At 44.9% G+C, this 27,377-nt stretch overlaps 2 protein-coding genes across 6 annotated transcripts in view; one reads left to right on the forward strand and one right to left on the reverse strand.

Annotated features, from left to right (window-relative positions):
* MRPL35 (mitochondrial ribosomal protein L35) overlaps window positions 1-27,377 on the reverse strand; it is a 536,751-nt gene that overhangs the window by 306,253 nt on the left and 203,121 nt on the right. The window lies entirely within an intron of this gene.
* Window positions 1-27,377, forward strand: part of ST3GAL5 (ST3 beta-galactoside alpha-2,3-sialyltransferase 5) — a 52,920-nt gene that overhangs the window by 2,365 nt on the left and 23,178 nt on the right. For 2 of the 3 annotated variants that reach the window (XM_050753064.1, XM_050753066.1), the window contains exon 2: window positions 25,590-25,713. In XM_050753064.1, coding sequence (XP_050609021.1) covers window positions 25,590-25,713 — 124 coding nt within the window. Of the gene's footprint in view, window positions 1-18,178; window positions 19,049-20,908; window positions 21,237-25,589; window positions 25,714-27,377 lie in introns of those variants that run through there. The other variant, XM_050753065.1, reaches the window with a different exon arrangement.

Genomic DNA, 27,377 nt, shown 5'->3' on the forward strand with positions numbered 1-27,377 from the left:
ACATGTGCAAAGGAGAAGCAAGCGAAATGCATAAGGGAGCAGGAGAAAAGTCAGCTTTGAGGCTTCAAGGACACTACCAGGCTTGTCTTACCTGGACACCAGACAGACAAAGGTTTCTTTTTTTTTTTCTTTTTTTAAAGTATAGCGTAGATACTAGGAAAGTAGACATACCATAAGTGTCCTGCTCAATGAATTTTCCAGCCTGAACGTGCCCATGCACTCAACACTTAGATCAACAAACAGAACTGGCCGGGACCCTGGGAGCTCCCCTTGTGTTGTACTCCAGTCATGGCCTCCCCCAGGATCAGCCTTGAACTCCTGGACTCAAGCAATCCTCCTGCCTTAGCCTCCTCAGTAGCTGAGACTACAGGTGCACACCACCAGACCCAGCTAATTTATTTTATTTTATTTTTGTAGCGACGGCTCCCACCATGTTGTCCAGGCTGGTCCCCAACTCCTGGCCTCAAACTGTTCTCCCACATTGGCCTCCCAAAGCGCTGAGGTTACAGGCGTGAGCAACTGTGCCCGGCTAGTGTATGTCTTCTTTCCTTAAGCATTGAGTTTCTGAGAGTCACTCATGGTGCTGCCCATGGTTGAAGCATGTTCACTCATTGGTGATAGGGGCCATCGGGTGAATATACCACATAGTCACGCATTGTCAGTGACATTTGGGCAGTTTCAGCGTTTGTCTGTTACAGAAAGTGCCACTGTGACCACTCTAGAGTCTGGCTTTGGTACATATTTGTATGCATTTCTGATAGGTCTATACCTAGGCGTGGTATTGCTGTTTTAGGAGCCCTGGGCACACCTATTTTATTCCAGTTTTGAAATGACCACATTGATAGTTCCTGTTAGCTGATGAGGGCGACAGTTCTAAGGAGACTGGGGCAGGAATCAGGAGTCCTTCTAGCAGTCAGGATCAGTTTCTACCTGGCTATGTATGGTGTCAGTAAGTGTCATCACCTATAGGCCGCAGTCTCCCAGTGGGTCAGGCAGCAGGGCAAGCTGAGCTGTGGGGAACCGTTAGCTCCTAAAGAGCCTCGACCTAAGGGAAGTGTTTCTCCGATGAAACTGCCTGGCTTGGTCTCAACTCCCACCCTTCTTGCTGCAAACAAACCCCCGCTCTTTGAGCTCTCATAATACTGTACTTCCTATACTTTATGTCTACTTCTCTGGCCTGCTTTCTCTGCATTTCTGCTCAAAATTATCCGTGACCTAGAGGAAAAGCCCATTTCTTATTTGGGTTTTTGAGGCCATGTAAGACATTTTTGTTGTCCTGTTATTACAGCATGGAACAATATTCAGAATTAAGTTATTGGATGGTTCACTGTACCCAAGTCCTGTACCCATGAATTCTTTCCTTTTTTCCTTCAATTTTTAACATCTGGAATTATAACACTTAAGTATCATGTGATAGGATAGGATCAGTTTGATAACAGATTAGAAAGGTCTGCTTTGGTGGAATAGTACTTCTGTCTTTTGACCGTTAAGGCTGTGTTTAAGACCATGTCTTTTTCATGATTCAGGGCTTATGTGTATTGAGTTCTGAGCAGGGGCAGTTTTTCTGTTACACGTATCGTTTCTTCCTCAGCCTTCCTCTCTCCTCAGCGTCTGCATTTTTATCCTCTTCTGCCCTGTTCTTCACCCCCTTTTTGCTTTTCATAAACATCTTATTCTCATCTCTAATCTATACTCTAGCAGAAGAGAGTAGGACAAGTATGGCCTCTGATACTCTCCTCTCTTTGCTTGTCACTTTCTGCAATCTAGTTGTTGTCACCCAGGACTTGGGAACTGATGTGGGCTTCTTGCTCATCCTTCCTCTAGATCACTACTGTGCAGTGGAAATATAACCTGAGCCACACATCTAATTTTATATTTTCTAGTAACTACATTTTAAAAATTGAAAAGAAACAGGTGGATCAAAGTTTCAATTTCCCAAAAAGTTTCCATTTCTAAACTCTTATGTACCTAATAACACAGCTGCACACTATATAAATTATTAATGAGCTGCTTTATACTCTGCTTTTCACGGTAAGTTCACTCCCTGCCCCCACAAGTGAACCCACATGCTACAAAACATAGATATGACAAAAAGAAATAAATGCTTTCCTACTCACTTTATTCTCATCTATTGTAGATATGTTACATATACTAACTAATGTAATTTTCACCACAACCCTAAGTGTTTGGTGCCATTGTCATCCCCATTTTATAAAGGAGGGTATTGAGGAAGAGAGGTTAAGAAGCCATAGGGGGCAGAGCTGGGTTCAGACTCAGGCAGTCTGGCCTGGAGGTGGTAAATGAAGCTGTTGTATCCATGTCTTTGTGGTCTGTAGTGCATTCCCAGCCTGCCCCGTGGAACAGCTCCTGGTGAAGTTGGCCAGGATGATCTCAGGGGCCTGAGAGATGGCTCCATCCTGTCAGGTGAGTGCGCTCCTGGGCAATGCCATCATCGCTTGCTTTCAGCTCCACAGCAGTCTCCTAACTCGTCCTGCTTCATGAGAGGACTTCCCCATCTCCAGTCCAGCCTCGAGAGAGGTCTCCAAAATCCAGTTCCACTTTAAACCACCCCACCACCGGTTGCTCCCTTTTATGCTTAGAGTAAAATTGTGGCCCCCTGTGGCATGGACTGCTTGCTTTTCTAGCATCTCAGGGTGCTGTGCCCTCCTGGGTAGACCCTTTAGGCACACTGCACTTGGCATTCTTTAGGCACGCTGCACTTGACATTCTGCCATCCATCCCCACTGTCCCTGCTCCCGAGGCACCTGCCTCTCCCATCCCACTCCAGTTCCTATTCAGACCTGGGCAGAAACATTCTTTCCTCTGGGAGCCCTTTCCTAAGACACACATTGTATTATCACACTGCTGATAAAGACATACCCCAGACTGGGCAATTTACTAAAGAAAGAGGTTTAATTGGACTTGAGGATCCATGTGGCTGGGGAAGGTCTCACAATCATGACAGAGGGCAAAAGGCACTTCTTGCATGGTGGAGGCAAAAGAGAAGGAGGAAGAAGCAAAAGTGGAAATCCCTGATAAACCCATCAGATCTCATGGGACTTATTCACTATTGTGAGACTAACACGGGAAAGACCGGCCCCCATGATTTAATTACCTACCCCTGGGTCCCTCCCACAACACGTGAGAATTCTGGGAGATACAATTCAAGTTGAGATTTGGGTAGAGACAGAGCCAAACCATATCGTTCCTCTCCCGGCCCCTCCAAATCTCATGTCCTCACATTTCAAAACCAATCATGCCTTCCCAACACTCCCCCAAAGTCTTAGCTCCTTTCAGCATTAACCCAAAAGTCCACAGTCCAAAGTCTCATCGGAGACAAGCCAAGTCCCTTCTGCCTATGAGCCTGTAAAATCAAAAGCAAGTTAGTTAGTTCCTAGATACAATAGGGGTACAGGCATTGGGACAGCTATTCCAAATGGGGGAAATTGGCCAAAACAAAGGGGCTGCAAGCCCCATGCAAGTCCGAAATCCAGAGGAGAAGTAAATTTTTTTTTTTTGAGACAAAGTCTCTCTCTGTTGCGCAGGCTGGAGTGCAGTGGCATGTGATCTCAGCTCACTGCAACCTCCACCTCCTGGGTTCAAGTGATTCTCCTGCCTCAACCTCCCGAGTAGCTGGGATTACAGGTGCATGCCACCACATCTGGCTAATTTTTTTTTTGTATTTTTAATAGAGATGGGGTTTCACTATGTTGGCCAGGCTGGTCTTGAACTCCTGACCTCAAGTACTCCACCTTGGCCTCCCAGAGTGCTAGAATTACAGGTGTGAGCTACCGCATCTGGCCCAAATCTTAAAGTTCCAAAATGATCTCGTTTGACTCCATGTCTCTCATCCAGGTCATGCTGATGCAAGAGTTAAGTTCCCATGGTCTTAGGCAGCTCTGCCCGTGTGGCTTTGCAGGTTACAGCCTCCCTCCTGGTCGCTTTCATGGGCTGGTGTTGAGTGCCTGAGACTTTTCCAGGTACATGGTGCAAGCTATCAGTGGATCTACGATTCTGGGATCTGGAGGACAGTGACCCTCTTCTCACAGCTCCACTAGGTAGTGCCCCATTAGGGCTCTGACCCCACATTTTCCTTCTGCACTGCCCTAGCAGAGGTTCTCCATGAGGGCCCCATCCCTGCAGCAAACTTTTGCCTGGGCATCCAGGCCTTTCCATACATCTGAAATCTAGGCACAGGTTCCCAAACCTCAGTTCTTGACATCTGTGCACCCGCAGACTCAACACCTCATGAAAGCTGCCAAGGCTTAGGGTTTCCACCCTCTGAAGCCACAGCCCAAGCTGTACATTGGCCCCTTTCAGCCACGGCTGGAGTGGCTGGGACACAGGGCACCAAGTCCCTAGGCTGCACACAGCATGGGGACTCTGGGCCTGGCCCATGAAACCACTTTTTCCTCCTGGGCCTCCAGGCCTGTGATGGGAGGGGCTGCCGTGAGTGTCTCTGATGTCACCTGGAGACATTTTCCCCATGGTCTTGGGGATTAACATTAGGCTTCTTGCTGCTTATGCAAATTTTTGCAGCTGGCTTGAATTTCTCCCCAGAAAATGGGGTTTCCTTTTCTGTCGCATAGTCAGGCTGCAAATTTTCTGAACTTTTATGCTCTGTTCCCCTTTTAAAACTGAATGCCTTTAACAGTACCCAAGTCACCTCTTGACTGCTTTGCTGCTTAGAAATTCTTCCACCAGGTACCCTAAATCATCTCTCTCAAGTTCAAAGTTCCACACATTTCTACACAAGGGGCAAAATGCTGCCAGTCTCTTTGCTAAAACATAACAAGAGTCACCTTTTCTCCAGTTCCCAAGAAGTTCCTTATCTCCATCTGAGACCACCACAGCCTGGATTTTTATTGTCCATGCTACTGTCAGCATTTTGGGCAAAGTCATTCAACAAGTCTCTAGGAAATTCCAAACTTTCCCACATTTTCCTGTCTTTTCTGAGCCCTTCAAACTGTTCCAATTTCTGCCTGTTACCCAGTTTTAAACCCGCTTCCAGATTTTCGGGTATCTTTTCAGCAATGCCCCATCTACTGGTACCAATTTACTGTATTAGTCCATTTTCATGCTGCTGATAAAGACATACCTGAGACTGGGCAATTTATAAAAGAAAGAGGTTTAATTGGACTTACAGTTCCACATGTCTGGGGAAGGTCTCACAATCATGGTAGAGGGCAAAAGGCACTTCTTACATGGCAGCAGCAAGAGAGAATGAGGAAGCAGCAAAAGCAGAAACCCCTGATAAACGCATCAGATCTCGTGAGACTTATTCCATATCATGAGAATAGCACGGGAAAGACCAGCCCCCGTGATTCGATTACCTCCCCTGGGTCCCTCCCACAACACGTAGGAATTCTGTGAGATACAATTCCAGTTGAGATTTGGGTGGGGACCCAGCCAAACCATATCACACATACATCCCAAATCTGAAACATCATCTGACACTCTACCCCCATGTCCAACATAGATAAGTTAAAATAGACCTACTTGTCTGCTTTTTAAAATGAAATTATGAGAGTATTTTGTTTCTTGTGGGGTTTTTTTTTTTTTTTTTTTTTTTTTTTTTTTTTTTTTTTTTTTGAGACAGATTCTTGCTTTGTCACCCAGGCTGGAGTGCAGTGGCACCATCTTGGCTCACTGCAACCTCAGCCTCCCAGGATCAACTGGTTCTCCTGTCTCAGCCTCCCGAGTAGCTGCGACTCTACAGGTGTACGCCACCACGCCCAGCTAATATTTGTATTTTTAGTAGAGATGGGTTTTGCCATGTTGGTCAGGCTGATCTTGAACTCCTGACCTAAGGTGATCCATGCGCCTCAGCCTCCCAAAGTGCTGGGATTACAGGCATGAGCCACCATGCCCAGCCTGTGAGAGCTTTTTGAAGTAGGGACAGTGTGTGTGTTTCTTGTTGCTATCTCCCCAGGCACATACTCCTATTTGATCAAAAATGGGTTGTATAATTAAAAACCGTTATGTCTGTTGGGGAGCCTGCCCAAATGCTGGTTTCCCAGAATTTCAGAGCCAACAGTAAAAGGGATGTGATTGGGGCATAAAAGGAAATTATATGTTTTAGTTAGACCTGAATATATGTTGTTGGTTTTAGAAATGGAAATGTAACTTGTTCTGAGTTTTAAGCAGCCCAAACAAAATCTCCTTTTGTCTCCTGTACAATACATTCTCCTTCTCCTTCCAACCCTAAATTGCCAGGTCGTGCCAAACTCCAGGTTATCACTGTCTCAGTCACTGTCCCTCCAGTTCCTTTTCTAGGGTCATTATTGTTTTCTGATTTGGAGCTTTCTATGACTCCTTTGGTTCTTCTGTTCCTATGAGACATACAGGATTACTGAATACCATGGGTTATTGGAAAAAACTGCCTAGCAAATTCCCCACCTTCCCTTCCCATCCACCTGGACAGGGTGTTCCCTGAATATTTCTAAGGTCCTATTTGGTGATATCACTTTTATGCTCCAAAACCTTAAGAACTTTCACCCTTACTCTTTCTGGGGCAGTGGGCTCTTCATTGTTTTAGAATTTGCTCACAAACTTTCCCATCATCTGATACTCTGTGTTCTCCATTCTGCTGAAGTTTAGTAAAAGCCCCACATGTTGGAGCCTTTGGGTACTGGATCCCAGAATTGCTTTTTGTTAATAGTCAGTTCTGCTGACTTTCGCTTTCTCCTATTAAGTATTATTTATTCAGCCCAACTACTTGTATTTCCTTTGGGTTAAGAGGGAAGTGTTCCATTAAACATTTAGCTTCTAGATTTTGCTGTATTTGAGGCATTCATGGGATTGCCGCAGAGTTGTTCTGTCGTAGCGGATTCTGCGTGTATAATATGCTGTCACACAGGCCCACCACAGGAGAGCTATTATGTAAAAGCTTGGTGGGACCCCTAGGGGAGGGGCAGTTTTGGGGCAATTTCTTCAGTTTACCCCTAGGGTCATGTCTTGCTCCCTCTGGCCTCTTTCTCTTTGAGGGACACCCCTACCTTTGCCATTAAATCATCTTGAGAAACAGTAACATTTGAAGCCTTCTTGCATACCTTCTCCCCTGCACCTCCCCCTCTTTAGCCTCCTGAATTTGTTACACAGGATGGATCTTGGCTGGCCTAGTGCTATAATAATAGCCCCTCCTGGCTTGGTCACCAAGTCCTGTGGCACCTTCCTCCTCCACATCTCTTGGTTGGCCACCTTCCGGCCTTTCTAGCTGTGGCTCAGCTCCTCCGTCACCCCTCACCACACTGATCTCAATGGCCTTTTGACCACCCTGTCCCTTGGCCTCTTTCATTCCAATATGAGCTCACCACTCTCCTACTTAAGAACCACTTAGGACCATCTCCTTTGTGTAACATAAGAGGGCCTGGTTCCTTCCTAGCTGCATCTTCTACCCACTCCTCCCCAGGCCCCAGCATACACCTCTCTCTGTGTGTCTTGGCATTACCTTCCATCTGGAATGCCTCCTCCTCTCTCTCTTCTGTCTCCAGAGTCTTAGTCATTCTTCAAGGACCCATTCATACATAACCTCCTCAGGGAAGCCTCCCTGATTCCTCTGATGGAGCCTGTGGTTTCCTGCCCAGGATGTGCAAGGTCTACTGTAGCTCCTCTATCACAGCATTAGTTGGTATTTTGAGTATTTGGGCATTTTCAGTTTTCCTGGCTGGATTATTCATTTAAAGAGGAAAGTGGCCGTGTCTTATTTATTTTTATATTCCCAGTGCCTGGTGTATGGAAGAAGCTTATGAAATTTTTATTTAAAGGATTGTTAGGTAAACAAAGGAAATTAGACAACCATACAGGCCAGCTCTTCTCAACTGAGGTTCTACAGGAGACTTTTGCCCCAATACTGTCAGGCAACTATTGTATGTTATGAATTAACTTCTCTCCTTGCTTCTGGAATGATTCTAGTTATAGATCATTCCTGGGAGAATTGGGAAAAATCTATCTTTTTTTGTAGGACTTCATTCCCGAGTGGAATGCACTTTGAATGAGGCTGGTGTAGATAGCATGATCCCCATCATGGTAATATATCTATGCAGAGAGCAGAAGCTGACAGAATACAGACCAGAATGTTAACAGTGGGTATCCCTGGGTTGTAAGATAACAGTGATTCTTAAATGTTCTGTTCTTACATTATTTTCTGAAATTTCTATTTGTGTGCTAACAGGGTTTTAAAAATATTTCTTGAATAAGGCAAATCAGAGTTTCTAAACCTGTTCATCAGTTGAGAGTAGAGTTCTTGTTTTTAAATGTAGCACCCTACATTGTGCCACCGTGAGCCGGGAATCACCAAGCTGAGCCACGCAGCGTTGCCCTTGGAAAATCAGGCATTGGTGTGAGGATGGCTCCAGCTGTTAGCTCTCTGGACCTGGGTATCTCTTCTTGCTGCCACTGGACACTTTGTGAATTGAAGGGCTAAGTTTCTAGCAGACATGGAAGCACCAATAGAGAAATTACCATACTCCCAACTCATATATACTGTATTCTCAAAAGCAAATCTGGAGGTTATTTCTTTTTTTTTTTTAATAGCTAAGAGTGAACATAAACGGGGGAATTAAGTCTGGTATGAGTCTTACATGTTAATTTTTGTTCATCACCTACTGTTTTATCCAGCCCTAGTTTCATTCCTGAGGTTTGAATTTGTTTGACTTCACACAGTCATGTCCTCCTGCAAGAATCTACCAGTCGATACTGAAACAAGTAGATTTGACGATAAACAGGATATTTACTTAGTCTCTAAGTTTCTCCCATCAAGTCACTATTAATTATGAAGGGAAAATAGTTAACTCGACAGTGGAAAAACCTATCATCTACCACCTTAACCCTTAATCGAATCAACATCACATGCCTCCTGAGAAGTGCTTTGAGAAGGGCACAGGATCACTTCTGTGATATTCCAGCCAAAAATGCATAAATTGAATCTAATCATGAAGAAACATTAGACAAACTCTAGTTGAGGGACTTTCTACAAAATAATTGACCTGTACTTTTCAAAAATGCCAAGGTCGTGAAAGAAAAAGGAACTGTTTCAGATTAAAGAAGGCTAAAAGAACATGACAGTGAATGCCAAACGATCCTAGACTGGACTCTGTAACAGAAAATAACATATATACTTGCTGTTTTTGTTCTAAGGCCGTCATTGGGGCTAGTGGAGAAATTTATATAAGGTCTTTAGGTAACAGTACTGAATCAGTGTTAATTTCCTAATTATCATTATGCCGTGGTTGTTTAAAGGGGATGTCTTTGTTTTTAGGAAATACTGAAATATTTAGGGGTAGGTGTCATCATGTCTTCAACTTTCAAATGGTCCAATAAATATGCACACAGTATACTAATGGAATGGCAGCACAAATGTGATAAAATGGTAACAACTGGGGAGTCTCGTTAAAGGGCAGATGGAAATTCTTTGTACTATTTTTGCAACTTTAAGTTTGAAATTATTTCAAGATAAAGTTTAAAAACTGCAGCCTCCAGGTTGTGGGTGCTGTGGCCAATCTAGCATCGGAAGCTACCGTGGGGCTTCTCAGTGTCTGCCCTTTCCATGGTCATTACAGAAGTCATGCCCACAACACTGAGCTTTCTTGCAGAATTTGTTTTGTCTCCTCTGGTACCATCAGAAAACAGGTGGAGGGCCGGACGCGGTGGCTCACACCTCCCAGCACTTTCGGAGGCTAAGGTGGGCAGATCACTTGAGGTCAGGAGTTCAAGACCAGCCTGGCCAACAAGGTGAAACCCCATCTCTACTAAAAATACAAAAATTAGTTGGGTGTGGTGGCGCACGCCTGTAATCCCAACTACTCAGGAGGCTGAGGCGGGAGAATCGCTTGAAACCTGGGAGTTCAAGACCAGCCTGGCCAACAAGGTGAAACCCCATTTCTACTAAAAATACAAAAATTAGTTGGGTGTGGTGGCACGCACCTGTAATCCCAGCTCCTCAGGAGGCTGAGGCGGGAGAATCGCTTGAAACCTGGGAGGCGGAGGTTGCGTTGAGATCGTGCCACCTGGCTCCAGCCTGAGCAACAGAGTGAGACTCCATCTCAAAAAAAAAAAAAGAGAGAGAGAAAGAAAAGAAAACAGGGTGGAGGAACACTAACAGTGTGGCTTTGCTGGACCAGAAGTTTCCTTCTAGCCCCCAACCACCCATTGTCACTGCTATTTTAGGGGACTGCAGTCCTTGTAGCTGTCAGGCATCTGGTCAACCAGCTCTGACCCATACATTTACCTGGTATAGACTAGCCCTACAGCTGCCCCTGAAAGAGGCTTTCCAGGCAGAATATAAGTTTTAAAATATATTTAAACACATGTGAGGGTGTTTATGCACAGAGATCAGTGCACTTCACCAAGGTGCTTTGATGGAGCCTTTGGAGGGTGTGTTTTATCCAGATCCTCAGCATTTGCCAGTTAAAGATGGGTCTCTCCGCCACCTTGACAGAACTCAGGTTGTATGTTTTGGCAGAAATCGTGAATTTACTATGAATGATGAAGACGGTCCTTCCTCAGCCCCACTTTTAAAATCCAGTTTAGGGCAACCTTCTACACTTCTGGCTGGAACCTCTCCTGTGGGGAGGGGAGCGGGCGGCAGGGGCAGGTCTTGGAATCAGAGGAGGATCTCTGAGGTGCTGCCTGTAATCATTTTGTGGGTAGGTCTGCTTGTAAGAATTTGTAAAGAGGAGTTCCTCCGAAACTCCCCAGCCCCAGGAAGCAGAAGGAAGAACAATGCTGGGCTTCTCTTCCTGTTCCTGGCTTTTCTTTGGAGTTCTCCCTTCCCAGAATTTCCTGTCTCTCAACCTCCACTCTGTTTTCTCCACCCCAGTGTTCCCCCACTGTCTTTCATTTTTATGTCTTAAATCCATCTTCTCTCACTTATTCCAGCTTTCTGGTTTTCTCCCCTAGATGGCTGTAACATATTACATCCATTGAGTAAGCTAAGCTTCATGTTTCTTGTTCTTCTTTTGAAATGTAGATGAGTGAGAATCATAACATTTTACTGGAGAAGGGGCCATAGAAATCTTGTCACCCAACCCAGCTTTTTACAGATCACCAAACATCCTCAAAGAGATTGAGTGATTTGGCTGTTATCAAATAGCCAAACAGTTGAGTATTTCATCTCTTTGCTCTTCTCTTAAAAACAAAAACAAACAAACAAAAAAGGCAAGTGTGGTAACTCACGCCTGAAAATTCCAGCACCGTGGGAGGCTGAGGTGGGAGGATTGTTTGGGGCCAAGGGTTTGAGACCAGCCTGGGCAATAAAGCGAGACTCTATCTCTACAAAAAAATTTAAAATGTAGCTGAGTGTGATGGTACACACCTATCATCCTAGCTACAGGAGGCTGAGGCGGGAGGATCACTTGGGCCTAGAAGTTCGAGGTTACAGTGAGCTGTGATCATGCCACTGCACTCCAGCCTGGGTGACAGAGTGAAACCTTGTCTCAAAAACAACAAAAAAGAGAGAGAAAAAAAAAAAAAGAAAAGATCCATTTGCCATTTTCTTCCGTGGTGGGGGGGAGGGGGTGACAGTCATTTTATACTGTTCCCCTAGCCTTCCCTCAACAAACACATACAGTGGGTCTTGTTTGAAAAAGGATCTCAATCCCTGTTTTCCATGTGCCTGGTGCCATCTGGACATTTAATAAACACCCAATGATCATGATACTTGGACACCTAAAAGGTCTGGTCTTCACAGTGGTCTCTTGTTAGGACCATGGTGAATTTGGGTTAACTTTGTGTGGGGAGATCTAGTTGCAGGCCACTGATCATTCATTCTTCTGTTCATTCATTCTGCAGGTACTTGTTAAATGCCTTTTATATGCTAGGTACTTTTTAGGTTCCTGGATTACAACAGTGAACAAAATGGACAGTCCCTACACTGGGAGTCTTATATTTTAGTAGGGAGAGCAGAGAAGAGGCAAATATGTGTCAGTGGCAATGAATGCTATGAAGGAAAGCAGGAAAGTGGGGGGGTGGAAGTGGTGTTTTACAGAGGGTGGTCAAGGAAGGCAGCTTTTGAATGAAAACCAGAACGGAGATGGTGAGCGGGGAGCCAACCAGAGGGGCAGCAGAGGAAGGGCAAGTCGAGCACGAGGCGCCCTTGGTTGACATGGAGTGAGGAGGAGAGTGTGAGAGAGGTGGAAGTGGAACTGGGCTCTGAGAGTAACCGCCCTTCTGACATCTTTACCACTTCAGTAACGTCTTGGCGAAATCCCATCATGTGTGCCGGGCACGTTACAATTTTAGAGAATGTTCATATAGTCCAAGGGCTCAGAATTAATTGCCTTAACACTTTTACATTTATACAAAGCAGGTAATGATGTGTTCTCAACACTAGAGGAATAGTAGATTTGAAGTAGATTAAAAAGCATGAGAATCATTGAAGTGCTTGCGTCTTGGTTGATGGTCAAAATTAGTACAGTGTTGATTGTGCATTCACACAGCAACATTTTAATTTTTTTCATTGCAAAAGGTAGGTCCTTGTAACTCTGCTCAGTTTGTGGGAGAATCTGAAAATATGTAGGCTAAAAATCTGTTGTTAATTACACGTGCTTTCCTCCAGCTGTGAGAAACTTGCTGGTGGGCAGGATTTCTCAAAGTGCTGCACCCACATAACACTGGGGAACTTGGTTAACATGTGCAGTCAGCGTCCTCACCTGGAACTACTACCAGGTGGGGCATTCTGGGGATGAAGTGTGGGAATCTGCATGCTTTGCAGCCTCTTCCAGTGTTGTGGGGTTTTTTTGTTTTTATTTTTGTTTTTTTTTCTCTTGAGACGGACTCGTTCTGTCGCCCAGGCTGGAGAAGTGCAGTGGCACGATCTCGGCTCACTGCAACCTCTGCCTCTTGGGGTTCAAGCAATTCTCCTGCCTCAGCCTCCCAAGTAGCTGGGATTGCAGGTGCCCAGGCCGGCTAATTTTTGTATTTTTAGTAGAGATGGGGTTTCACCATGTTGGTCAGGCTGGTCTCAAACACCTGACCTCAGGTGATCCACCTGCCTCACCTGCTGGGATTACAGACATGAGTCACTGCGCCTGGCCCTCTTCCAGTGGTTCTTGTACATGGGGAGGTTGGAGAATTCCTGGTAGAGATAGTGGTGAGGGTGTTTATAATTTAAACTGAACAAATACTAGGAGCTAGTGGGAAATGGTTGGATGCGGTCTCAGCACCAGCACTTTCTCAGCGGTTTTGATTTCATGGGTGATATTTCACACTCCTAAGAGACAAATGAGACACTGCCCACTCAGTTGAAATCGGAAAGTACCGTACAGTTGTATTTTTCCTTTTGGTGGCAGGAGTGGCGTGAGATGGTTATAAAGAGGCCCTGCTGCGGTGTGTCAATCCAGGAGTGGGTGCTTTCCTCCTATGTCCGTGTACAACTGTGCACAGCTGTGCACTCTGCATGGGCCAGCTGCTCTGCCTGGGTCAGTGTGTGGATTCAGGCCCATGTGTGTCTGTTGGCTTAGGCACCATTATACAGGTGAGGACACAAACACGTTTCCCGATGAGTCAAGAATTTTTGAGATTGTGCAATCCAAACAAACCTAGAAAAAGATTAGATATTAAAACTTGTATTATCCATGTTTATACCACAGGCAATATTGTGTTGTCTCATTACCCTCATTGACTTTAATAATAAGGCCATGTGGAAATTTTAAGGTATACAATGACTTGATCCCAATGGTTAAAATCAGGGGTGATTTTGCCCTCCCCTGGGGATACTTGGCAATGTCTGGAGACATGTCTGGTTGACAAAACTGGAGGGGAAGAGAAAGAGGACCAGAGATACTACTAGCATCTAGTGGGCAGAGGCCAGAGCTGCTTCTGAACATCCTGCAATGCGCAGGACAGCCCCTAGCACAAACAATTACCTGGTCCCAATGTCATTAGTGCTGAGGTTGAGAAACCCCACAAAAAGATCAATTGAATACCATATATCTGCATTATGATAGATTAGGATTCTAAGTGAGTTTTGATGTAAAAAAGAGTTCCACTGCTAAAACTAGTTTGAAATTAGCAACCTAGATTTTACAAGGATGACAAGCTTCTTGGGAGGACAAGGGAGGACAGGTTGACTTCTGGAATCATAAGAGAGAAGTAACGTGTCAACAAGAGCTCAGTAAGCCACAGAGAAGGCCCGGGGCTGGGGTGCTCTTGAGCATTTCCAACTAGAGCGTTGCCCCCTGCCCCACCCCAAGCTGCTGCTCCCTCTTGAGTAGGGGTAGAGAGTTAGGTTTAGAATATGCTTGCACTCCCTGGATCTTCGCCTCTGGGCCCCAGCCCTGTGGCTGTTGTGGCTGTTGTCATTATACCCATGGGTGGCGTCGGTGAGCCCACCTTGGGAACACGCTCTCTGACCTCACTGTGTGGGTGCTGCGTGTCAGACATGCTTCGGAAGGTCCCTTTTCCATAAAGCTCTCTCCACACTGCTGTAGTTACAGTCTCATTATTTCTCAGGACCTTGGGTTTCTGGAGAGCTGGACTTGGTCCATCATCTTGTCTCTACGTCCTCACATAGAGGGCTCCACGGTATGTTGGAGGAATCAGTGAAACTTCTAGAAATTACACTTTTTTGTGGATACAATGGGGGTACCTGTGTTACTTATAATTGGGTTAAAGTGATTTTAAATGCATTTTATTTAGGAACTAGTGTGTTGCTTTCTTAAATAATGGTCATTTCAGAGTCTGAAACTAGACTTGAAATCGGCATATGAGAATTCCACATTTTATTTAACGCTTCCTTTCTTTCTCCTCTACTCCTTCACGGTCCGTTTTCCCAAAGTCAAGATAGGCCTGCACTTTGTTCTTCCACCTGGGGATCTTACCTGTTTCTAGTAGCCGTTAACTGTCTTCTTTATTCAGATAGCCCCAGGTCCTTTCCTCCAGCTGTGGCAGACCCTACTAGTACCTTTTGAAGCTGCTCTCTCTCTTCCTTTCTTACTGACAGAACCCTAACTTTGGGCAAGCAGCCTGCCCAGCTTATAAAAAGTTCCCAGCCACTCTGCAGCTGGGGCAGCCATGTGATGTGGTTCTGGCCAAGGAGATGTGAATGGAAGGCCATCAGGGGTCTCGGGAACAGTTTCCCAGATAAACTGATCTAGGAACTGCTCCCTTCCTGCATCTTCCTTTTTGCCTGATGTCAGAGCCACCCCTCTCTTCCTATGTCTCCCTCTCCTCCAGCCTGAATGGGGCAGAGGTTGGCCACGTGCTGATGCTGGAAGAGCAGAAGATGCCTGGAGCTGGGGACTTCCTGACGTTGCAGATCTGCCGCACCAGCCCTGGTCTGCTTGTCCCCAGACTTACTGTTCTGTGAGAAAAATAAACCTCTTCTTGGTTAAAGGCCGCAGCAGCCAGGTTTCCATTACCCAAAGCCAAGTGCAACCCCTGACTGATGCTCCAGCTCAGGTCCCTCCTGGGGTGTCAGGCCTGGTTCTCAGCTGTTTGTGGGATTTACCAACCTAGCAGCCCACAGGCTTTTGGGACTCTGCAAGGCGAAGCTGAACTTAGTGTCTCCATGGCGTTTTCTCCTCGTGGCCTCTTTCTACAGAGGGCTCCTCTGCCCTCCTTGTGACCTGAGTCATCCTCTCCCTTGACTCTCGCCTCATCTGTTCCATCCCAGGTCCTATCCATGCTGAGCCTATGGTGCCCAGAGTGCTGTGGTAGTCCCTCAGCAGCCTCCCTCCTCCCTTGTCCCCACTGCTGCCCCATGATTTTCTCCACGTTTCATGTCCCCTTCCTGAATAAAATCCTCCAGGGCCCCTCATCATCCATGATCTTCCTGAGCTTGACCTTGATCTACCTTGACCTTGCTGACCCAACTTACCGTCCTAGAAGTAGAGCCTGGGACAGGGGTTCAGGGACTCCTGATTTGCTGAGGGAGCTCCCAAGATGAAGAGAACAGGGCCAGGCAAAGCTGAGCAAAGCTGTGATCTCAGCCCAGACCTCGGGAGCTTGAATTGCTCTCACAAGGTGGTCCCACCTCGAGGCAAGGGGGCCAGCCTTTAACACGTCAGTCATTTAGTGTCTGGGGATGGAAGGTAGATGTGCAGAGAAGGGGACACCCATGTTCTAGTAGCAGCCAACATTCAGTGGCCACAGCAGGGCCACAACACTGCTCTCGTCCTGCCTGCACCCCCCAGCCCCACCTTGGGGCAGGACTTGCTTAGCCCCTTCATTCTGTCTGCCCACAGCGCACCACGTCTTCCCTCCTCTCGGCCGCCCCCTGTGCCCCTGCTGTAGTTGTAGCTGCTGCATGTTGTCGCTAGGCGACTTTAACCTGCGTGCATCCCAACGCTGTCTTCTTGGCTGAGGTAAGGCTTCCTGCCTTGTCTTCCGTTCTCCTTTGCCAAGTGGAATTCTTCATCTCAAACACAAAACTCTAGCGGTGACTTGAATGGCTGTTTTCTCCCTTCCCCATGGATGGTAGGTCCCTAGTACCAGTCTAGGTGCATGGGAGAGAGCAGTTCATTTGTTCTGCACAGTGGGTGACCTGCTGCAGAAGTTCCAGCCGGCCCCATGCATGTTCCCGAGTACCATCTGGACATTTTTTTTTTTTTTTTTTTTTTTTGAGATGGAGCTTTTCACTCTGTTGCCCAGGTTGCAGTGCAATGGCACAATCTCGGCTCACTGCAACCTCCGCCTCCTGGGTTCAAGCAATTCTTCTGCCTCAGCCTCCCAAGTAGCTGAGATTACAAGCGTGCGCCACCATGCCCAGCTAATTTTTGTATTTTTAGTAGAGATGGAGTTTCACTATGTTGGCCAGGCTGATCTCAAACTCCTGACCTCAGGTGATCCACGTGCCTCGCCTCCTGGACATTTTCATGTGGTAATTTATCATCTCAAATTCATCATCTCCACTCAAGGACAAAAATTGACTTCCATTCTTATTTATTTCTCTGATTGGGACCAAGGTTTGTCCCTGTGTGCTTCTGTTCATCACCAGTCTTGCTTTTGTTCTGGCTCAGAGACTTCTGTTGCCATTCCTTCCCCGTCCCCCTCACCAGGGTAGGCCTCAGGCTCCCCTCCTGCCTGGACACCACAGTAGGGAGGGCCCAGGATCCTGCCTTGTTGCCCACCCAGCATGCAGCAGACTAGGCTTCCTAGGCTTCCTTGTCTCCTGCTGTGCTGGGAAGTCCTTCTGCTCTTGGAATCCTCCCACCCCACAGAGTATTCTCTGCTGGCCATATTAGCCTATAAGCTGCACCTGCTCGCCTTCCCACACAGTCCACTGCAGCCATGTTGGTTTATTCTCTGCTCTCCCAACTTCAGATTTTTGTTTATAACCATCTGTGCCCTGGTGTGACTTTACTATTTTAAAATGCAGCCCCCTCCCGACATTACGAATACCCTCCTGTTGTTCCAGGTCCTCCCCATCCTGACCACTTTGCTGCTGGAAAAGCATGGGTGTGGAGGTGGGTAGATGTGGGCTGGAGTTCTCAGCTCTGTGTCTATCCATGTGTATCCTCTGGCAGGTTAAATGCGGATAGCAATCCAGTGATATAAGTTTTTTTAGGATGTGGTGAGATCATATGCAGGCTTATCCCTCTCAATAAATATCAGTGTGTCTTACTTATGCACCAGTAATTATCTCTATAGTTAATTTGGCAATACATCATGTACTGCTTTATGGCATTTATTATACTCTTATATTAAATGGTTAATTCTTCATTTTGAAGAAGTTAAATGTCTTACAAATTGAAAGCCCAAGTTTGCCCTTATATTTCTTCATTAGGGCCTTAAGAATTATTGAAAATACAGAAATAAGTTCTAGTGTTTGATAGCACAGTAGGGTACCTATAGTTAACAGTAATTTATTCTGTAATTCAAAGTAACTAGAAGAGAAGATTTGAAATATTCCCAATACAAAGAAATGATAAATGAGCCTCGGCAGCATAGCGAGACTTTGTCTCTACTAAAAATTTAAAAAATTAGCTGGGTATGGTGGTGCACACCTATAGTTCCACCTACTTGGAGGGCTGAGGTGGGAAAATTGCTTGAGCCGGGAGGTCAAGGCTGCAGTGAGCCATGATTGCACCACTGCACTCGCCTGGGCAAAAGAGTGAGAGCCTGTCTCAAAAAAAAAAAAAAAAGATAAATGGTTGAGGTGATGGATATCCTAATTACCCTGATTTGATCATTGTAAATTGTATGCATGTATCCAGATATCACATGTATTCCATAAACATGTAGGATTCCAGCACTTTGGGCAGCCGAGGCGGGTGGATCACCTGAGGTCAGGAGTTTGAGACCATGGTGAAATCCCGTCTCTACTGAAAATACAAAAATTAGCTGGGCATGGTGGCAGGCGCCTGTAATCCCAGCTACTTGGGAGGTTTAGGCAGGAGAATCACTTGAACCCGGGAGGCAGAGGTTGCATTGAGCCAAGATGGTGCCATTACACTCCAGCCTGGGCAACAGGAGCCTAACTCCGTCTCAGAAGGAAAAAAAAAAAAGTGTACAACTATTTATCATTTTAAAAAACACACAAGAATTATTTCTTCATATGGGCTCTTTAAGAAGAATCTGTTACATTTTAATATGTGGGTAGAAAAATATAATTTTGAAAGTCAGGCCTTCTCTGCATAAAGGTGGTTGGTGAAACCATGATGCAGAGGCTGTTCCTGGAAACCTGAGTGAGAAGAGGATCAAATTGTTAAGCCCTGGGGATCCTAACTCTTAGGAGATGAAAAAGGAGAAAGAGGAGGTAGCCACAGGACAGAAGAAGACAGGGCAGCCTTGTGATGGTCTGCCAACAAAAGCCTTGGAAGAATGCCTGTAACCGCCATCGCCTCCAAAACCCTCATAAAAGACTGCGTATTTATTCAGTAAACAGATAGATGCCTTTTATGTAACTCTTCCCCATCCTAGGCACTATGAAGGCAGTGGTGTGCAAAGCAGAGACCCCTGCTTGCATGGAATCTGCATTCTAAGTGGGGGAGACAAGACAAACGTGTAATTCAAAAGTATAAACTTATGAAGAATCACGTGTCTCATGATTAGTGTTATAAAGAAAAAAGAAAGCATGCATACAGGAATATCCATATAAGCAATTTTGGTAAGTAGGGCACATCTGTAGTTTTATTATTCTAACCCAAGCATTCACATTATGTAAGTTAATTGAATTAAGGAGAGGGTCTCGTTTGCTTAACTGAACAGAGGCTGTGTGTGCATGTGTGCACGCACGCATCATTGACTGGGTGACGTTAGTGTGGGAAGGTGTTTGTGACACCCTGTGTCTCTAGCTGAAGCTGCAGTGCCAGAACAGATGAGGTGAGAGTGTGAGCCTTCTGAAGGGAGGGGCCTCCGTCATCCTTTGTCCATCAGGGATTCACTCACCATCTCTTTGGAAGCCCAGTGAGGCTTCCATAGAAAGGGAGCAAGCAGCCCAGTTTCTGCCCCCTGAGGCAAACTGGACTTGCTAAGTGCCGACATCCTTTATTTTGCATCTCCATAAATCTGTTTTTTTCCAGTTCAGCAAATGTGTGGTCCTTTCTTAGTGAAGTTCCTCATGATTTGTTTCTGCTTTTTAAGTCTAAATGCTTAATTTGGGGGATATTTTTGTCCCATACTAAGGAGATGATCAAGGGGTCCTAAAAATATTTTGTTTGGGTGATTTTCAAATATCTTTTCATAGCTTAAATTTCAATCATAGCTTAAGGATTTCCTCCCTAAGTGAAGATAGTTTCAATTTTTCAGAAATAGAACTGGTAATGCATGGAATTCAGGTAGTAAAAAAAAGGAATGCAAAAAGAAATGAGCTCACTCACAATTGCACCACCAGGCCACGCATGGTGACTCACGCCCATAACCCCAACACTTCGGGAGGTGAGGCGGGGGCATCGCCTGATCCCAGGAGTTTGGGACCAGCCTGGGCAACAGAGAGAGACCCCATCTCTACAAATAAACAACTGGGCACAATGGCACATGTCTATAGTTCCAGCTACTGAGAAGACCAAAGTGGGAGTATTCCTTGAGCCCAGGAGTTTAAGGGTGCAGTGAGTTATGATCACACCACTGCACTGTAGCCTTGGCAACAGAGCAAGGCTCTATCTGTAAAACAACAAAAACAAAACAATTGTACCACCTGTTGATGACAGGTGTACTTTCTTCCAGATGCCTCTACACCTATAATTACCTATGGCTACATGAACACTCTTCCCCTGCAGTCTGATCATTTTTTACTGGTTAAAAGTATGATTGCCGGCCAGACAGGTGGATTACCTGAGGTCAGGAGTTTGAGACCAGCCTGGCCAACATGGTGAAACCTCGTCTCTACTAAAAATACAAAAATTAGCCGGGTGTGGTGGTGCATGCTGGTAGTCTCAGCTATGTGGGAGGCTAAGGCAGGAGAATCACTTGAACCCAGGAGGCAGAGGTTGCAGTGAGCTGAGATCACTCCAGCCTGGGCGACAGAGCGAGACTCCGTCTCAAAAAAAAAAAAAAAAAACAAAAAAAAAAAAACAAGCAAACAAAAAAGTATAATTGCCAGCTGGGAATGATGGCTCACACCTGTAATCCCAGCACTTTGGGAGGCCAAGGCTGGTGGGTTGCTTGAGCCCAGGAGTTAGAGACCAGCCTGGGCAACATGGCAAAACCCCGTCTATACAAAAAAAAGAAAAACTAATAATAATACAAAAATTAGCTTGGCATGGGGGTGTGTGCCTGTAGTCCCAGCTACTCAGGAGGCTGAGGTGGGAAGATGGCCTGAGCCCAGGAGGTCGAGGCCGCAGCAAGCTGTGATCACACCACTGTACTCCAGCCGGGGTGACAGAGCAAGACCCTGTCTCAAACCAAAAAACAAAAATATGATTGCTATTGAAATTTATGACACAGTTATTCTAGCAATTAACAAAGCATGTCCCTGATTCAATGTTCGTATAATCCAACCTTCAATTGCCACCTTTTCACCAAACAGAACATCGCATACAAGAGAAATGAATGAAAACAGTCCAGATGGTGCCAAGGTGATCATGACTTTCAGCTGATAAGCCCTGGCTTCTCCAAGGGATCATGGAAAGGCCACTCCGCTGTTTGTCTGTTGTACCCAGCTTGGCCCTTCTCTTGTGACGCTGAGGGACGTGGAATCCACATGGTCCCTTGCAAATCAGAAGAAGTAATACCTGCTGAGCTGAAGTAGAGGGATTTGGGAAGTCAAACTCATACTGTGGAGGCTAAAGCAACTCCATCTTGGATGCTAATCTGCCATGTTGACTTCTGACCCCAGTCCCAGGAATGCTTCTAAGGTTTCTACATTCACATACTTACTGTAAATCTTGCCCTTAGGTCAAAATAGTCTTGCAGTTATACCATAAGTCCTGCCCTTCAGCAGATTCTTGCATTTTCCTGAGGGTTGGATGTCAATGTCCTCTACATTCCTTCAGTATGGTATATAAGGCCTGGATGTAGAAGCCCTCAGTCTGGGGAGTAATAGCATGGGCAACCATTATGCTGTCTGGCCGCCACCCAGGACATGGCCTCTGTTTGTAAGTCCCCATCATGGGTTTCTTTCTGAGAAACTAGATTTGTCAGCCTCTTCCTTGGCCTATGGGGGTGGGTTTGCATATGCCTGCCCACCACAGAGCACATACCTTTAATAGATATATGCCAGGAGATAACTACATGTGTAGATGCATAGATTTTTATAAAACTGCCTTTTTATTATATTTTTCAGTGTCAATAAATGTAAGTACTGAGTACTTCAAGCTAGTGCTTCTCAAACTTTAATGTGCACAGAAATGTCCCGGGATCTCATTAAAATGCTGGGTCAGCAAGACTGGGGCGGGGCCTGAGACTCTGCATTTCTAACCTGCTTCCAGGTTACACTGATGCTGTTGGTCAGAGACCCTGCTGTGTAGCGAGACCTTAAGTACTGGAGAGTATTCATGTAGTTTGTGCTGTAATTTACCAACAAATTTCCTGCTGTTGGACATTTTAGATGTTTCATTTATTATTTTTCTTTTGTAGAGGCAGGGTCTCACTAGGTTGCCCAGACTGGTCTCAAACTCCTGGCCTCAAGTGATCCTCCCATCCCAGTCTGCCAAAGTGCCAGGATTACAGGTGTGAACTACCACACCCGGACATTTGGATGTTTCAATAGAGTTTATGCTTTATTCTTGCCATTATAATTTCTGTTAACCTTCAGTTTTAGTTTTACTCTTAACCAGTATTGAGAAAATGCTTTTCTTGGAAGTTTATCTTGTTTGATGTCAGGCTACAGACATGTAATGCACATTTCATTCCATTTGAGATGTTTCTTACGGGGCTGCTGTGTGCCGATCTCTGTCTTAGGTGTTAGGGATACAAAGGTGAACAGAGTTCTGGCTCTGCAGCTCATTCCTCCAGGAGTCTGCAAAAGAAAATTCAGTTCATTTCGGTAAACAGAGATAGGGACGTGCCCAGGGATAGTTGTGGTGTTGAAAAATGACCTCAGAGATAAGGAAAGAGATGCTTGAGCTGGGTTTAAGGATGAAAAGTAGTTCACCAGGCAGATTGTTGGGTAGGATTCCAGATTGTGGGCACATCATGTGCAAAGGCACTGAAGCGACAATTTGGCACATCCAGGTTTCTAACAGTACTTCTTTGTGCAGTGTGATAAACAAGTTTGTCACATGGAGTCACAGAATCTGAAATAAGCTGGGAACCAGTAGGCAAAAATGTATTTTTGAAAGATGGCTTTGAGAGGACAAAATTGAGATCAGGGCATTCCAGGTGAGTGATTTCTATTAAAGACATGTAGTGAACAGGAGAAATTCAGGAGGTATTATCGGCAGGCCCTGGGGATTGACTAGGATTGAGAATGAAAGTCTGGTTGACCTGCAGGTTTTCATCTTGTGGCTGAACAGGTGGTTCAGATACCAAAGAATGAAAGGAATAGAAGAAAATGCCAGGTTCTGTTTAGGAATGTTGCCTGAGGTGAGGATAGCAAGCAAGTCATTAGGTATACGGGTCTGGGCTTAGGTGAGAGGTCCGCGTTAGAGAGATGGATTTGGTCTTCAGGAAGCCATTGTCACCCCTAGTCTGAAGCTTGTACTTGTCACAAAGTTGCTGGAAGTGCCACGGCATCTGCTGCCTAAAAACCCAAGAACCCAAATGCCCACGACTGCTGCAGGAGTCACATGTAGACACCTTCCCTTGCCTGCTACTACTGCTGTCCAGAGCTTCACCAAGTCAGGGGAAAAGAAAGATTATCTCCCAGTCTTTCACCAGCACATCCTAGGATCACAACTTTATGAGAAGCCAGCTGGTAAGAGAGAATTTGGAAAATATTTACAGGCTTATAGTCTGACGGGCAGAGTAGAACAAGAGCCAGAGCACTGTATGGCTCAGCAACAGAGCACCTGGAGGCGGAGGCCCCAGAGTCTTTCTCATACTCTTACCACAGTCGTCTTTGTTCTCTGGAGGTCCACTTTGGTGTGAAGTGAGTATCACTCCAGTCATCTCAGAAGCTTCCATTTTAAATATGCATAGGCTACAGGTAGCCTGCTGGTTCCCACCACTTGGCTGACCATACATGAAGTAACCACAGAGTTGTGGTGTTTGAAAGCCTTCCAGGATCTCAGTTGTTCTAACTTCTCATTTAATAAATCAGCAGATTCTTCAGCAAAGGTTTATTATTAAGGCCCTCAACACTTACTGAAACTATTTTGATAGAATTATACATAATGATAAAAATTCTTGCTACACAGAATTAGAATTAAGGAGTTAAGGAAGAGATTGTTTACAGTAGCAGAAAAAAAAAAAAACTTGAATTTTTTTCAAAGAAGATGGCAAAACCCTAACGGGAAAAATAAAGTGATTAATGAATGAGATATAACTTCTTCCATCCAACTAAAAACTATAGTGAAGACATTATTTCTTAAATTAATATATGCATTTATTATAATAGTAACTAGTGCCTATATTAGTTAAGATATAACTTTGCCTTTAATTAACAATTCCTTAAACAAGACAAAAGCTTATTCCTCTATCATAGACCAGTCCAGAAGTAGAGTGGCAGGTTTCTGCCCTATGGGGTTGTCCAAGGGGCCCCAGCTCCTTCTCTTGTTGTTCCACCATCCTTGAGTAATGTCCTGTCTGTGTGGTCCAGAGTGGCAGATCATATGTCCATATTTCAGTCAGGAGGAAGAGGGGATAAAGGAGAAGCCAGAGTATGCCCAGGGATGCACCTTGAGAATTGCACAGGATGCTTCTGCTCATATCCCATTGGCTAAAACTTAGTCTTGAGTCCTAGCTCCAGGGAGGCTGGGAAATGTAGTCTTCATTCTGGGAGGTACTATGCCCCCACTAAAAATCCAGAGCTCTATTAAGTTGAGAGTTAGGGGAAAGTGAACATATGGGAGAGACAGACCAATTTCTACTACAGTACCCTTTGGAATATTATTTAGAACTTGAAAATTGTGAATAAAATTATTTCAAAAGAATAAATAGGCAGGCACAATTAACATATTTTTTAAGAAAAGTTTTTTTAAATTGCCATATTCTCATTTTTTCTTTTTTCTTCATGTAACACTTCTGCTTTTAATGTAACTTTCTTTTTAAACTTTTTTATTGTACGAATTTTAACCATACACAGAAATGGGAGAATCGTGTAGTGAGCCCTAGTCCCCATCTCCCAGCTTTAGTAAGTTATCAACTTAAAGTTAGTCTTATCTATTCTCCCCGGCCCTCCACTTATCCCCTTCCTGAGTTTTTGAAGCAGATCTCATTTTCGCTCTTTGATCTGTAGATATTTCTGTATGTAGCTCTAAAAGGTAAAAGTCCTTTTTTAAAAAAATAAACTTTAAAGTTTAGGATAATTGTATTCACATGCAATTGTAAAACATAATCTAGAGAGATTTTGTGTACCCTTTACTCATTTTCCCCCACTGGTAGCATCCTGCAAAACTATAGTATAATATCACAGCTGGAGTCTGACATGGATACAGTCAAGATGTAGAACATCTCCAACCCTTTGTGTTGCCCTTCTATAGCCACATCTACCTCCCCTGCCACAACCCCTGACACTCACTAGTCTGGTCTCCATTTCTATAATTTTGTCATTTTAAGAATGTTAAAAATCAGCTGGGTGCAGTAGCTCACGGCTCTAATCCCAGCACTTTGGGAGGCCAAGGCAGGTAGATCACGAGGTCAGGAGTTCGACACCAGCCTGACTAACATGGTGAAACCCTGTCTCTACTAAAAATACAAAAATTAGCCGGGCATGGTGGCACACACCTGTAATCCCAGCTACCCATGAGGCTGAGGCAGGACAATCACTCGAACCTGGGAGGCAGAGGTTGCAGTGAGCCGAGATTGGTGCCACTGCACTCCAGCCTGGGCAACAGAGCAAGACTCCATCTCAATTAAAAAAAAAAAAAAAAAAAGAATGTTGTTAAAAATCATACAGTATGTAACATTTTGGTTTCAGCTCTGCATAGTTCCCTCTAGATTCATCCACTTTATTGCATGTAACAACAGTTCATTCTTCTTTATTGCCGGATAGTATTCCATGGTATGGATGCAACATATAAAGGCTCTTTGAAAACCATAATCCATCCTCCTAACTCTCCCCTCTCTTTCTCCCCACTGCCCTCTTCCCTCTTCTCCTCTCTTCACAGCAATGCCAAGTGAGTACACGTATGTGAAACTGAGAAGTGATTGCTCGAGGCCTTCCCTGCAATGGTACACCCGAGCTCAAAGCAAGATGAGAAGACCCAGCTTGTTATTAAAAGACATCCTCAAGTAAGTACCGCCCCTGGGACTGTAGATCCCCCTGCTTTGGGTCAACTGTGTAGAAGTAGGAGAAAAATTCAATGAGAGCCTCAAGATGGCTAATGTTGGAGAGGCACACTTGGTCAAAGGCTCATTCAGAGGCACGTCTGAGTGAAGACTGAGTGCACAGCTGGAGTGGGCCTGAACAGCTGACTGTATAATTGGTAAGTGCACAGTGCCCAGTAGCTGCTCAGGCCCTGTACCTTGGCCTGGATGCCTGGGAGAGCAACTCTCACCGTGCACTGCTCTTCATGCCCTATATCTTCATGCCCAAAAGAGGGCTTTTCCCTTAGCTATTGTAAGTTAATCTAAAATATGGTTAATTAAATTTCCCTGAAGGCACTTGAATACTATTAAATATCGAATACTAAAAACGATAACAAGTGTTTGAGCCAGGTCACCCTTACATGCTAATAAGTGGTAGAATTAATCAAGGAGGAACTTGGCAGGTTTTTTTTTTAGCATGTATACCAGTCAAACCCAGTTGAAAATTGCCCTTTTTTCATGTCTAAACATAGAAATCCAACCTTGCAATCTAGTCTTCTGTCTCACTTTACTGACTTAGGAGGTGTAGGAAAAAAGGAAATTTATAAGAATAAAGCTTATGTGATATTCAGCCTCCCTTTAGTCACCAACCAGTATTTATTGAGGCCCACAACGTGCCTGACATTGCTGGGCGCCAGCCACAAGGCAGCAGGGGAGATAGACCTGCGTCCTGTGCTGCTTAGGCTGTAGGTGAGGTGGACTCACACCGGGAATTAAGGCACAGTCTGATATATGCTACAGACACTGGGCTTGCCTTCACGACCTTTTCTTTTCTTTTTTTTTTTAACTAAAATAAGGGAAGTATATTCACTGAATGTAACACCTTTTCTGGGGCTGAAGAGAAGAATAGGTAATATTAGGTTTACAAGATTAAAAATCCAAAAAGTATTAAAGAGTCTCAGTGAAACAGCTTCTCATCCCTGCTCCCCATTTCCCCTCCATACTTAAAGATAACCAGTGTCACCAGTTTCTTGTGTATATGAGAAATATTTTGTGTGTGTGTGTGTGCTCTGCCATGCCCCCTGCCCAAATCCACTTTTACACAAATTGATAGCATCCTGTTCACTTATCATTGTACACAATCCCATTGTACACAAGGGAAGAATTAAGATGCTTGTCCAAGTTATCATGGCAAGCCTGTTTAAATGAGAATTTTAAAGTTTTAAAAATGCTCCCACCAACACTTCATTGTATTCTCATCCTCAAATATTAAGAAATATTTTGGCCGGGCGCGGTGGCTCAAGCCTGTAATCCCAGCACTTTGGGAGGCCAAGACGGGTGGATCACGAGGTCACAAGATCAAGACCATCCTGGCTAACATGGTGAAACCCCGTCTCTACAAAAAAATACAAAAAACTAGCTGGGCGAGGTGGCGGGTGCCTGTAGTCCCAGCTACTCGGGAGGCTGAGGCAGGAGAATGGTGTGAACCCGGGAGGCGGAGCTTGCAGTGAGCTGAGATCCGGCCACTGTACTCCAGCCTGGGCGACAGAGCGAGACTCCGTCTCAAAAAAAAAAAAAAAAGAACTATTTTGTATGTATTATGTATAGTATATTATGCTAGATGCTTTTTTTGGAAAAAAAAAAAACTG

This window comes from Macaca thibetana, chromosome 13 (assembly GCF_024542745.1).
Source record: "Macaca thibetana thibetana isolate TM-01 chromosome 13, ASM2454274v1, whole genome shotgun sequence".
Taxonomy (NCBI): domain Eukaryota; kingdom Metazoa; phylum Chordata; class Mammalia; order Primates; family Cercopithecidae; genus Macaca; species Macaca thibetana.